At 35.4% G+C, this 13,778-nt stretch overlaps 3 protein-coding genes across 3 annotated transcripts; 2 read left to right on the top strand and 1 right to left on the bottom strand.

Moving 5' to 3' along the window:
- Window positions 1-3,353: 3,353 nt before the first annotated feature.
- Window positions 3,354-3,822, bottom strand: LOC116112009. The gene has a single exon (XM_031398173.1). It carries the CDS (start codon window positions 3,655-3,657, stop codon window positions 3,496-3,498), a length of 162 nt encoding a protein of 53 aa, XP_031254033.1. The 5' UTR covers window positions 3,658-3,822; the 3' UTR covers window positions 3,354-3,495.
- Window positions 3,823-6,570: 2,748 nt separating this feature from the next.
- Window positions 6,571-10,582, top strand: LOC116112035 (pentatricopeptide repeat-containing protein At5g15280, mitochondrial). The gene has a single exon (XM_031398201.1). It carries the CDS (start codon window positions 6,604-6,606, stop codon window positions 10,378-10,380), a length of 3,777 nt encoding a protein of 1,258 aa, XP_031254061.1. The 5' UTR covers window positions 6,571-6,603; the 3' UTR covers window positions 10,381-10,582.
- Window positions 10,583-12,660: 2,078 nt separating this feature from the next.
- Window positions 12,661-13,639, top strand: LOC116112010 (casparian strip membrane protein 3). The gene is made up of 3 exons (XM_031398174.1): window positions 12,661-12,926; window positions 13,022-13,145; window positions 13,256-13,639. Exons 1-3 carry the CDS (start codon window positions 12,706-12,708, stop codon window positions 13,469-13,471), a joined length of 561 nt encoding a protein of 186 aa, XP_031254034.1. The 5' UTR covers window positions 12,661-12,705; the 3' UTR covers window positions 13,472-13,639.
- The last annotated feature ends 139 nt before the right edge of the window (window positions 13,640-13,778 follow it).

Raw genomic sequence — 13,778 nt, 5'->3', positions numbered from 1 at the left:
CTTCATCTATGATATAAAAACACAAGATCATCATCCATTTCTCTCATCTTCAATCTGTAACCATCTCATCTTGATGTCCCGAACTCACACCAAGAAAAAAAAAAAAAAAATCATAATAATCCTTCTATCTTTTCTCCACTTTTGTTATTTTGACACATGAAACGAACTCTCCTTTTTCTAGTTTGTAAAATCCCAAAATGAAAACATAAATTGTACATATTCCAAGACTAAACTGAAAAAAGAGAATTTGAAAGCATAGCCATAGTTTCTTTGCAATTTCATTTGGGTATGGATAAGGTTTGGAGAGGTCATAGTTTCTGGGAATTTTCATATGTGTAAAGGTTTTAGGAAAGTAATATCTGCAGTTCCAGAGCCCTCATCAGAAAGGTATGTTGCATGCCATTTTTTCATGGAATACTTTTGACTAACTTCAAAGGTTGCTGAAGGTTGATCTACCAGTTTTATGGGGTAGTAAGTTGCAGGTTGGCTTCTTCAATCTTATATTTTCTGTGATTGAGAATGTTTTGCAATTGTGGCTGATTTATCACAAATGTATCTCATACGGCATATCATCTGGCAGGTTACTTAATCGGAGGAAAATTCAATTGTATCCCTTTGTTGATTCTTTACCTACTTGATATTGCCTCTACTTTGTATTTGAATTTGATTGTACAGAAGCACTGAAAAAATTTTGCCCAGAAAAGAAAGTGTATAGAAAATAGTGTTCACATTAGTATATCACTATATTGTACTTCTTTATGCATGAGTGGGTTGGAATGATATATAGATGCAGAGCAAATTTATAGCAAGTTACCATCATCAACCTTATTTATGAAGGTTTATTACTGAAGTCAGGATGAAATATAATGTTGTAACAATTAGTAATGAAATATCTCGAGAGTTAAATTTATCTTGCAGTGGGTTTGAGGGAACTTTCGAACATTTGGCAGTCTTAGATATCTTGATTTCATTGACTTGTTATTTCGATGAATCGTTTCTTCAAAAGATCGGGGTTTGTTAGGTATATTATTTGAAGTATGATAATCTAAAAAACTATTCTAAATAGGATAAGATGAGATTAAATCAAATAGTATAGGATTCTGAGAATGTGTTTTGTACATTTTTTTTAAAATATTTAGATTACTTTTTAACCCTACATTTGTTAATTTAGTTAACACGCCTTTACCTTGATCCCCTAACAATAAAAATTTATAAATTAACAAAAACATTCTCATTCACTCAAGTTATTGTTGGTAGCTGGCTATTATCGTCGGATGGCAATTGATAGTCATCAGAATAGTGCACGATCAGTTAGATCTATCCAATATTGGTTAGATTCACGGTAGATCTAGTCGGAAATGATCAGATCTATAGTTGAAATATAGTAATCGTTGACAACAGATATGGTCATCGTCAACGGTCAAATAAATTTGGTTGTTTTCAGTCAGATCTATGGTTAATGCGTCGTTCTGACAATCGGTGGCGGTTGGTGGCCAAAGGTGACTTGGATTAGTGGGGGTAATTTTTGTTAATTTATAAATTTTTATTGTGAAATGTAATTTGTTAAATGTTTTGAATTGAATAGAGTATGACTGGATTTTGGATTAAGTAATCAAATATTAAAACAAACTTGTTTTTTACTGTTTAGAACAGGGGCATATAAACGCTTATTTAGACTCATTTATCAGATTTTATGGTTGGAACAAAAAAAATTTCAGAAGAAATCAAGCGGGGCAGAAACCACATAAGCTTTTGTTGTTTTATGATTAAATAGAGTAAATTTAACCCACCTAACTCACCTCCCTCAGCAAAGACCCAAGAAGTAGTACAGCTTGAAGACAGTAAAAAAAAAAACAGTTGGGGAGCCGGAGACATAAATGAGGCAGAAGCTTTTTATATCAACTTGGGTGATGGATAGATCTTTAGGGTTAAAAGATCAACTTGGGTGATGATAGAGACATATATGTATTGATTGTTAATATATCTTGGTTTTAGCACCTATGCAAAGTCACATCCTCCACCAATGAACCCCTCAAGTATCTAACTTTCTCTGCCACAAAATTGACAGTTCTAAACGTGCCCTGTTTCAGCAAAACCAGGCACCATTTAATACTTGAATTCAATAGCTCTGCATAAATTTTTTAAAAAGAGAATAGAAAATTGAGTTATAAGCAACTATTAGAGCTTTCACTGCCAAATGGGTTTTCTACCCAATCCCCGTCTTGTTCTCTACCTGTTTCTACTTCTTGTTTTGTTAAGTTTTTCCTATGCAACTGAAGAATGTTAGGTTTCTCCTTTGGGACATTAACTTCAACTCCTCTCTCTATCTTTTATTGGTTGTGTTGCTTGATTATCTGCCACATGCCAACTCAGTTTCATATATATATATATATATATATATATATATAGAAGAGATTTATGTGGTAATTTTTTCATCATCTATGGTCTTGCATGAGGGAATGAGGTTATGTGGTGCAGCCAAGGATGACTTGCCGGCGAACTTTCATTAAGCATTACTATGTATGCATACATAATGTGTTTAGGTTGATCGGCGAGTCACCTTTGGCTATACAAATGCCTCCTTCTCTCATGCTAGATTGACGATGATAATGGTGGTGATGATAGAGACAGACCATAATAAAAATGATGTTTTAGCAACAATGAAATATGTATGTGGATAGAATTAAGAATGTTTAACTTCTTTGATAGTTTTTGCTTTCAGGTCATTTCCGTTCTTCAAATCTACTACAGGTTTTGTGCAGGTTTGTATACCATTTTGTACGTTTACTCTTTATGTTAAGCTTATTACCTAGACATGAACATGGCTAAGTTTATGTTGCTAGCTACTTTAATGGTGGTTCATTAATCAACTAATTCCTTCATGGAAGTTTAAACTATGAGACAGGATGAAGCATTATATAGATCTTGATGATTAAATAAGTTTTATTTATGTTACAAGTGTGATCATTTATTCATCTCAGCAGAAAATTAGAACATATTATTCATTATAATGAAAGAATACTTCCCTTCAATCAAATGCTTGCATGAAAATGAAATCTAGAACTGTATGAAACATAGCCTTTGTTCTTAGGAAGGAAGTTCGATTTTAATGGCCATAAGGTCAAGATTTGCATCATTTGAGCCTTATTGAAGATGTTAGGTAATGCTGATTGATCTTTTGATACAATCAATCAATGCAGAAGTTTCCATTTTTTGATATTTAATTCCTTTCTTCTTTTTGCTGTCAAATTAACTACTACTTTGTTCACATTCATAAAATTCAAACTTCATTAAAACCGTTGCCACCCCATTAATGTCACCTCTGTTTGAACATTAATACCCACACAAGAAAATTAAGTAATGATCCAGCCATGATTATTTATCAGAAAGTGAACTTCATAGATAAAATCAGACCAAACCAAACCCAGAAAGAGTTAATACAAAGAAAACTTAAAACATCTGAAGCTGCATAAAGTTACAAGATGATAAAAAACCCTAAAGAGAAATGAGACCTTCTCGAACAAGCAATCCAAACATGAGAACAAAGAGGCCAACACCGATGCATTGAGTTGGAGAAACGACAGTTTGTGAATAAGCTGATAAAGTTATGGTTGCTCCAGCTAATCCAATGAAAAGAGCATTCAAGTTTGGATTCATTTCTGCTACTCCTTTTTCTTCTTCTTCTCTTTGCCTTAATTTCTTATCAAGAAAGAATGTATATGGATGGCTGGCTGGCTGGCTGTGGCTATTGAAGAATGGTGAAAGGTTGATGATGAAATCTGTGGCCTCTTGAGAACAACTTTAAGCCAATGTTTACTGTTTAGATTACAAAGTCAACTCTTAGGGATGATGAATCTGACATTAAATATTTTGATACATCAAGTTGCTGTCATGTTGAGTTTGGTTGACTTTGGTTTGGTGATTTTTGGGTTGGGTTAGTTGAATGTGACCCAACCCATCGTTGTCACAAAGACATAACGAGAAACCCACCCATGGCTAGCTTATGGCGGTAAGGGGGGGTTGCAAATGGTCAAACCCACCATGTTGATTTGCTTGTTAGGACAAAGATAGTATATTTGTCCATTTACCTAGGGAGTCATGACGGTGTGAGTTGCTTTTGGATAGCTCATCATGAGAATTAATCGACACCGTGAGATAAGTCCTCTTGACAATTAATCGAAATACGTGTAAATTTGTTTAAACACCGTAATTATTAAAAACCAAAACCAAAAAGACATAACAAGTTATGGCTCGTACAATATATATAATATGTTAGGAATGATAATAACACTATATATAATTACTCCGATTAATTCATTCGATATGATATATAATTTTTAAATGTAACAGGCTATTACAAGTCTTAGGAGTTTAAAAATAATTATAATCTAACATCTCTTATAAAATCGAGCAACTCTAGTTCTTATGTCATGACTTTATTCGGGGAACAAATCAAGAGTATCAATTTGAGGTGGGTACGAGATATAACATAAATATTTACATTGAAAGATGATTTAATTTTCACCATTATCTCAAGGATTTGTTGATACTAGAACTTAGTCGATGTATAGAATCATAAATGAATAATTTAATAATTTCTTTATTGTTATGGGCCATAAAAGACCCAAGACAGCCCAGTTCATAAAATCATTGACCTCTCCTCCGGTCAGTTTTTCCGGATCCTATGAACTTTGAAAAAAGGAAAACAATACAAGCCTAACTAGGGATGAAAATCAAGTCGAGCTACTCGAACTCGACTCGATGTTAGTCGGATCAAGTTTGAGTTCGAATAGTTAATTGAGTCGAGTTTCATCACAGTATAACTAAACTCGATATATTAGCAAGTATTTCTAAGCTCGATAGTTAGGTTGAGAGTTTTTAAAGTAATAAGGGTCACATGTAATTTAAAAGTTATAAAATTTACAAATCCACCCCTATTAGATTAGATCGAAATTGAGTTCGAATTCGGACTCGACTAAAACTCGAAAAAAACTCGATTATATGAACTTGATTTCCAATTTTAAGTACTGAATTCGAATTAAAACTTGATTTCTCATGCTCAATCAAGCTCAAACTTAAACTCGAACTCGGTACTATAGTAATCAAGTCGAGTTCGATTTATCGACTCGATTTCACCCCTAAACCTAACCATCCGACTAAGTTCTCATGGTTCTCGTTGGCCAATTTTCATCGATTAGGGATTCAGGTTCTGGTTGGCTTTAAATAAAAAAAATGACCCTTTGTTGCTAGTAGATATGATGAGGAGTTTAGTAATGAAGAGGTGGCGAAGAGGAAAAGGAAAGACAAACGTCTCTTTAGTATGATCAATTAGAAAGTATTACTTACCTTTATAAACTAATTATACAAATTATAATGAATATGATGTTGTATAATTAGAGTAAAAATTTGAAAGGTATTTTATTCAACGTACAGTTTTAAGGTTAACAGGTATAAACACATATACCCGCTCGGCTTCCAAAGCTCTGATATCATTTACAACCACATAATATTTGTTATATCCAATCTAACAAATATTATTATAATTAATTACTAAATCCTAGTTAATTAATTGGAGAGAAAAATACATAGATTCAGTTTAACAGATTAATTCATACTTGGATATCAATCGTCTTGAATAAACATTTTTTCTTGTCTCGAGTATACAATTTAAAAGTAAATAAGAGATTGAGAGAATTTTTCAAAACTGAAAATATTATTAACTTTTCTCTTAACAGATGTACATACGCTTCTCGTTATATAGAGAAGTCCCGAACTTCGATTGAAATTGAGTCCGTGAAAAGCTATACAAAAGTCAGTCTAAAACCAATTACAAAAGTCTAAACTAGTCTGAACTAAAATAAGAAAAAGTAAAGATAACTTTGACTAACAAATTAAATAAAACCTAGAGACAACGACATTAGGTCTATATGTCTTCTATGTGTCTTACACAGAATATATTATAGACGATTAAATTTACAACATATAATAAAAAGTCAACATCCAATGCCTCTTTAAATTTGGAACGTTGAAATCTGTCGACAAAATCCTGGATGTCCACGTATTATTTTCTGTTTGTTTGATACACGTCAATGTATTACATGTTAGACGTTTTCGATTGTCCAAATCTCCAATCTCTTAGATTCGTATCAACCTTTGAAGTTATCCACTTCTATTAAGTTAGATCGAATACACCCGTGATAAAAAATATAAAAAAGAGAGAAAATTTGAAAGGTAAATTAAACAAGTTTCAATTAATGATATATAGGTTTGTTTATCAACTATAAAAAAGTATTCAATTGAGATCATTGGATTGGTCATCACAAAATCAGAAGAAATTAATAAAATAAAAAATAATTTTTTTTATATAATTAGTTTATAGTATAATGTTATTTATTAAATTCAAACAATAAATAAAATACTTTTTTGTTAATGTTTTCTTCATTTATTATTGACGCTGGTTTGTTGCCACCAAAAACCAAATACGACATGTCGTTTAAGCTAAAATCCAAACGCAAAACATTTAAAGACACTGTATCAATGTGGTAGTAGCCATTAAAGAGAGCAAGAACACAAACAAAAATCACTGAACTTGATTGATCTCACATGTTCCAAATCCTCTCCACTCTCAAGAACCGTTCCAATTACAAGATCCCCAACGTCAAACAGGTTCGTTATCTGTTTTACAAAAAGCAAAACGCTTTCAAAATCACTTCTTTTACTGGCTCTTCACTCTCACCAGCATCATCACAACTCCAAATAAACGAACCCCACATAGATTTATCTTCAATAGACTGCTCTGGTGTTGCAAAATCTGTTCTTTTGAAGTGTTCCCATTTGTTAGAGGGAAAGAAAGATATTAAGTCAGGTGCTAGTGCCTCATTAAAGGGACTGCTTTTGGATTTATCAGATGCGGTGCCTGAAACTACGCGTAAATTTTTGAGGGTTTTGGAGCTGAAACCTGAACATGTGCTTGAAATATTACTGGGTTTTCAATATGAGTGTGAAAAGGTTGGATACGAGAGGGGAAAGGTTGAGACTTTATGGGAAATTTTTAAGTGGGCTAGTGAGAAGAATAGAGGTTTTAAGCATCTTCCTAGGTCTTGTGAGGTTATGGCCTGGATGCTTATGAGGGTGGGGATGTTTAAAGAAGTTGAGTATTTGGTTTTGGCTATGGATGGTGAGGGAGTTTTGTTGAATGGAAATGAAATTTTTGGTAAATTGATTGAAGGGTGTATTAGCATTGGTGAGTTAGAAAGGGCTGTTTTGGTGTTTGAACGAATGAGGGGGCGGGGCTTAGTTCCCTCATTGTCGTGTTATCGTGTTTTTATTGATCATTTGGTTGAAATGAAGAGAACCCAATTGGCTTTTCAAGTGTGTTTGGATATGATGGAGATAGGGGTTAATTTGAGTGATGTAGAAAAGGCTTGTATTGAGAATGTTGTTAGATTACTTTGTAGAGAAGGAAAGATTCAAGAGTCGAGAAATCTTGTTCGGAAGGTTCTGGCCTTCGGGTTGGAGCCAAGTGGGTTTTTGCTTAATGAGATTGCTTGTGGATATTGTGAGAAGAAGGACTTTGAAGATTTGCTAAGTTTCTTCATCGAAATGAAGTGTGCACCGGATATTCTGACTGGCAATAAGACTGTTCATACACTCTGTTGCATCTTTGGGGTGGACAGAGCAGATTTCTTCATGCAGGAATTGGAGTGTTTAGGTTTCAGACCCGATGAAATAACCTTTGGGATATTGATTGGGTGGAGTTGTCGTGAAGGGAATTTGAGAAGTTCTTTCATTTATCTATCAGAGATTTTTTCAAGAGGCTTAAAGCCTAATGCTCGTTCTTACAGTTCTCTTATAAGTGTGCTGTTTAAAGAGGGTATGTGGAAGCATGCCAACGACATTCTTGATGAGATGGTAAATAATGGCACACATCCTACTTTATCCATTTACAGACTTCTTTTGGCCGGGTATTGTAAAGCTAGGCAATTTGATGAAGCAAGAGTGACTATCTCTGAGATGGCCAAACTTGGTTTCATTGAACTCTCTTCACTGGAGGATCCGCTTTCCAAGGCATTTGAAATTCTGGGGCTCAATCCATTGACTGTGAGATTGAGAAGGGACAATGATGTGGGATTTTCTAAAACAGAATTTTTTGATAATCTTGGGAATGGACTTTATTTAGATACAGATCAGGATGAGTTTGACAAAAGAGTAACTAAGATTCTTGAAGATTCCATGATTCCTGATTTTAACTCTCTTGTAATGGTGGAATGTGCTCATAGAAATTTAAAAGCTGCACAGCTGTTGGTAAATGAAATGGATCAGTGGGGTCAAGAACTGTCTTTGTTCGTCTTCTCAGCATTAGTGAAGGATCTGTGCGCCTCTCGTTCTCATATCAAGGCATGTACCATTCTCTTTGAGAAACTGCCGAAATTGGCTAATCAGCTAGACCATGAAACTCTTAATTTGCTTGTTCAAGCATGCTGCAAGAAGGGATTGGTCCACAATGGGAAGGTAGTCTTTTTCGGAACGCTCCAGAGAAATCTAACCATCAAGAATGAAACTTATACTGCTCTATTAACCGGTTTGTGTAAGAAAGGAATCTTGAGGGACCTCCATGATTGCTGGAATATTGCTATAAATAAGAACTGGTTACCAGGGTTGGAAGATAGTAAAAAACTTGTGGAATGTCTTTGCCATCGGAAAATGCTGAAGGAAGCACTAGTGCTTCTTGAGCACATGCTAGAGTTCTACCCTTATTTAAGGTCAGATATTTGTCATGTGTTCCTGGAGAAGCTTTGTGTTATGGGTTTTTCCACGGCTGCACATGCATTGGTGGAACAACTTTTTCAGCAGGGCTGCAACTTGGGTCAAATGGCTTATAGCCATGTCATAAAAGGATTGTGTGAGGAGAAAAAAATTTCAGTTGCCGTTAAGGTGTTGGACTCTATGTTGGCTAAGAACATGGCCCCTTGCTGGGATGTTTGTCTTATATTAATTCCTCGGTTGCTCAGAGCTGATGGATTTAATAAAGCTATTGCATTACGAGAGATTAGCTTGAAGGAGCAATCTGTGTTATCATTTTCTTTTGAAGGTGCTTTAATAAAAGGATTTTGTATGACAGGGAAGGTTGAAGAAGCATCTAGTGTATTCCAGGATATGTTATCCAAAGGGCTGCCTGCAGAAGCTGAATTATGTAATATGCTGATTGAAGGGCATTGCCAAGTTAACAACACGAGGAAGGTCAGGGAGCTACTTAGTGTCATCATAAGAAAAAAATTAAGCCTCTCAATCTCTTGTTACCGAAATTGTGTTCGCTGGATGTGTATGGAGGGTAGGGTCCCTTGGGCATTTAGCCTGAAGGAGCTCATGCTAGGACAAAACAACACTGATAACCTCGTCATCTATAACATTTTGGTTTTCTATCTTCTCTCGTCGGGGAACAAGTTTCTTGTGAATAAGGTTTTAAATGAATTGGTAGAGAATAGATTGCTGCCTGATGAAGTTACTTACAATTTTCTTGTATATGGATTTTCGAAGTGTAAAGATGTCTCAGGTTCTGTGCAGTATCTTTCTACTATGATTTCAGAGGGACTTAAACCAAGCAATCGCAGCTTAAGAACAGTTATAAGCTGCTTGTGTGATGTTGGGGAACTTGGAAAAGCATTGCAGTTGAGTCAAGAAATGATATTAAAAGGCTGGGTTCATGATTCAATCATTCAAAATTCAATTGTTGAGGGTCTTCTTTCTCGCTGGAAGCTTCAAGAAGCAGAACATTTTCTGCATAGTATTGTAGATAAAGGTCTAATCCCCAATACCATCAATTACGATAGGCTAATTAAACGCTTTTGCGGGTATGGAAGACTGAACAAGGCAGTTGATCTTTTGAACATAATGTTAAAGAAGGGAAATGTCCCCAATTCCGCTAGTTATGATTCTGTAATTCAAGGTTTCTGTACACGCAATAAACTGGACCAAGCTCTGAATTTTCATACTGAGATGTTGGCTAGGGATCTGAAGCCAAGTACGAACACATGGAACACACTTGTCCGTAGATTGTGTCAAGAAGGACATACTGCAGAAGCAGAAAAGCTCTTGATTTCAATGATTCATATAGGCGAAACTCCAACCAGGGAGATGTACTCTTGTGTAGCTAATCGGTATTGCCTGGAAAACAATCTCAAGAAGGCATCAGAGCTCATGCAAGCAATGCAACGAAGCGGTCATAGTCCGGATTTTAGCTCACACTGGTCTCTGATAAGTAACTTAAGCAATTCCAGTGACAAGGCCAGCAGCAATGACAACAGCCAAGGTTTTTTGTCAAGGCTTCTTTCTGGAAGTGGATTTTCATGGAGAAAGGACTCCAAAACCAAACTAGGTTGATACTGCAACATAATGATTGAGCTTCTTATCTTTATTAATTGATTTTTTTCATTTTTGTATTTGTGTATTACATCATATAATACTAAACAGGAAAATTGTTCCTCTAGCTAGCCAGTATAGAAAACTGATCTCTTGTAGCATGACATGTATACAACTGAAGTGAAATTTTCCTGCTGAAATAAGTATTTCATCTTTGCTTCTATAACCATTTGTTCTTTGTTTTCCTTCCTTCATTAACATTTTCATTTCCATGTAGACACTAACTAGCTCTAGTACTTAAACTTTCATGCCCCACATTGCGGAGTAGCCCTCTGTTTCTTTTCCCCAGTTGACCTCAATAATCTAGTTTACAGCTAACACACTGATTGTTTAGCCCGACTGTATTTTCAATGGGAATATAATAACTTGAAGACACACCAAATGAACTTTCTGAGCTGCACAGGCTTGATCATCAGAGTTTGAGATTTATTTACCACAGTACTTTCATATAGATGATCAATATTACAGCAGACTTGAAATTTCATGTTACTGAATTGAATTTTTTGACATGTGTGACAGCCCTCTAATCTAAGAAGCAATTTTTTTATTTTTCATGCTTGCTTTCACATCAAACAAGCTGCATCATTAGCAGAGCCTTAAATCCAGCTTTTGTCTTGAATGCTATCCTTAAGAAAAACATTTTATGTTAAATCACCCTAAAATTAGCTAGCCAGATTCAGTTTAGACTTGGTCTAACTAAATAAAAATTATCCCTTTCAGACCTAAACTCACACTTGTTTACTTTTGGGCTTCATGTAAGCATCTTTTATCCAAAAAGCATCTATTTAATTATAGGAATCCAAGCTTTACAAATTGAATGCTCATTCGTTAGCAATGTAGAATGTGACAAACTCCTAATTTTATGGACTTTTCGTCGTTGCGAGGTTGTAAGACTTGCCTACCGGGTAGTCAGTCTGCCCCGATAACAATGTCATATCATGAGTCCAATAAAGTAGATGTGTTTCAGGTGAACGATGCTTGTGTAAAACCAAAAAGTAAACCACCTCTAGAAACTTTAATTTGCTAAGGGATCGTCAAAATAGGTATGAGTCTAGGCGAGGTATACATATCACACCATTAGTAAGTTAGTCTAGTCGAATTGAATCCCATCACATACATATTTATTTCAAAAAAAAAAAGTTAATAATGATTGAACCATTAACAATATAATGTGGGATACATTTCAGTAGGGGTAAGCATGAGTAAAGGGTAGAACCGGAACCGACCCCCTTAAGGTTCGGTTCTGATTCTAGAAAACTGGAATCAGGAGTCCCCGAGTCCAGTTTCGATTCTTATAGTATTGGAACTGGGAACCGAAACCGAGGTCCGGATACCCAAGTAGGAACCGAGACTAAATTATAATTTTTGTAAACTATTATGGGTGTATTTGAAATTTTTTTTGGGGGGTATATTGTTATTTTCAAAAAGTAGGGGGGTAACGAATTTACCCTGGTACCCGGAATCGAAACCTATGTTCCAAGTTCCGATTCTAGTTTTATAGGAACAAGAATAGGTCGGTTACAATTCCAATTCTGATTCTTTCAAAAAATACAGGGTATTTAGAACCGATCACCCCTACTTTCAGATCAGTTTAGATATCAACTTTCATGAGATCACGTTCATTAAGCCGTAAATTTTGCAATGTACAGAACTTGAACCTTGTCTTTTTCTCCTTTCCTAATCTCTTTATACTCAAAACAAAAACAAGCTCCATGTGTCATTCTAGATAAACTTCTGATCCCTTTTCAGTTGGGGATAATGACTAAAGTGGATTTGGTTCAATCATAAACCAACTAAATTGCCTATTGTAAATGACACCAGCTGCCACAAAGGCAACTGCCCCATATTCAGGAAGCTCCCTGGAAGCTTCAAACTTGGTAATGGTATATACCATATCTAATGAAGAATGTTAAGGAGATTCTCCCTTCTTGCCTCTCCAAATAGAGTACAACTATGAAAGCCATTTTTTGCCAATTCGGGTTCTGTGGTTTGGTTGAATTAGAACAGCCACTAACATCAAACTTGGTGAAATATTCATAAACAATAGAGCAAGTACAGCAGGTAATCCTTAAAAAAACATAACCCCATAACTTTAGTTAGTACGGTCATGTTACAAGCACGACATTTTCCTAAATTTTGGCTAAAAATATAACCGTCCAAACATTGGCTACATGCATATAAATACCATGAAATACTCCTCCAGCATGCACATTCAAGTTTGTAACATTAAGAACTCTTGAAAACCTTCAAATATTAAGCTCAAAAATTAACTAGTTCAAGAACAAAATGAAGGGAGGTGGTGTTGAGGTTGGTGTGGCAGCCAAGGATTCAACTCAAAGAAATGGGGTGAATAGAGGGGTGTCGATACTTGACTTTATTTTGAGGCTTCTAGGGTTCATTGCAACACTAGGAAGTGCAATTGCCATGGCAACAACTAATGAATCACTTCCTTTTTTCACACAGTTTATTCGGTTCCGGGCTGAGTATGATGATCTTCCCACATTCACGTATGTTGTTTATGATCGTTGAGTTGAGTTGATTATGCTAGCTAAAATGTGATAGAAATCTGTAGACTGATCTTAGGTAACTCTCTTTTGAACAGGTTTTTTGTGATTGCTAATGCCATTGTTAGTGGCTACCTGATTCTGTCTCTCCCTTTTTCAATCATCCATATTGTGAGAAGCAAGGCTCAAAAGACTAGAATTTTGTTGATTTTCTTTGACACAGTAAGTTCACTTTAAGCTGAGTTTACTATCGTCTTCCTACCTCTAGTAAATGAATTTGCAATGTTGAAGCTTATTCAGTGTAATGTAAAATGAGTATTCCAATGATGTAGGCAATGCTTGGTCTTTTGACTGCGGGAGCCTCAGCAGCAGCAGCTATTGTATACCTAGCACACAAGGGAAACAGAAAAGCAAACTGGTTTGCCATCTGCCAACAGTTCAACTCCTTCTGCGAGCGCATTTCTGGTTCTTTGATTGGTTCTTTTGTAGGAGTCGTGTTGTTTATTCTGATAATCTTGTCGTCTGGTGTGGCGCTTTCACGACGTTGATATGTCATGCTACTTTCCAACAATGCTCTTGTGATCACTGCACTCCTCCCTGTATGTGTGTGTTTGTGTCTCTGTTGGTTTGTGTTTGCATTATTGACAGTGTATAAAACAGAGCATGACTGTGTTTATCTTTTCTGTAAAGTTGGTTTTCTTTTTTAATGTAATGAATTTGCTGGCTTCCAAGTTCATGGAGATTGATTGAATATTCTATAAACTGACAAACACTAGCACACAAGATTCACTATTCTAACTCAATAATTCAAGATCCATATAATTATCTAATCCCACTTGCATCTGCTTTCTAATA

The sequence above is a fragment of the Pistacia vera genome, unplaced genomic scaffold (assembly GCF_008641045.1).
Source record: "Pistacia vera cultivar Batoury unplaced genomic scaffold, PisVer_v2 Contig656, whole genome shotgun sequence".
NCBI lineage: Eukaryota > Viridiplantae > Streptophyta > Magnoliopsida > Sapindales > Anacardiaceae > Pistacia > Pistacia vera.
This window is presented reverse-complemented; position numbering and strand designations above follow the sequence as displayed.

Coding starts and splice junctions, on each gene's coding strand:
- LOC116112035 (XM_031398201.1), top strand. CDS start 6,604: ATGTTCCAAATCCTCTCCACTCTCAAGAACCGTTCCAATTACAAGATC.
- LOC116112010 (XM_031398174.1), top strand. CDS start 12,706: ATGAAGGGAGGTGGTGTTGAGGTTGGTGTGGCAGCCAAGGATTCAACT. Junction 12,927..13,021: donor GATGATCTTCCCACATTCAC/GTATGTTGTTTA, acceptor TCTTTTGAACAG/GTTTTTTGTGATTGCTAATG. Junction 13,146..13,255: donor TGTTGATTTTCTTTGACACA/GTAAGTTCACTT, acceptor CCAATGATGTAG/GCAATGCTTGGTCTTTTGAC.
- LOC116112009 (XM_031398173.1), bottom strand. CDS start 3,657: ATGAATCCAAACTTGAATGCTCTTTTCATTGGATTAGCTGGAGCAACC.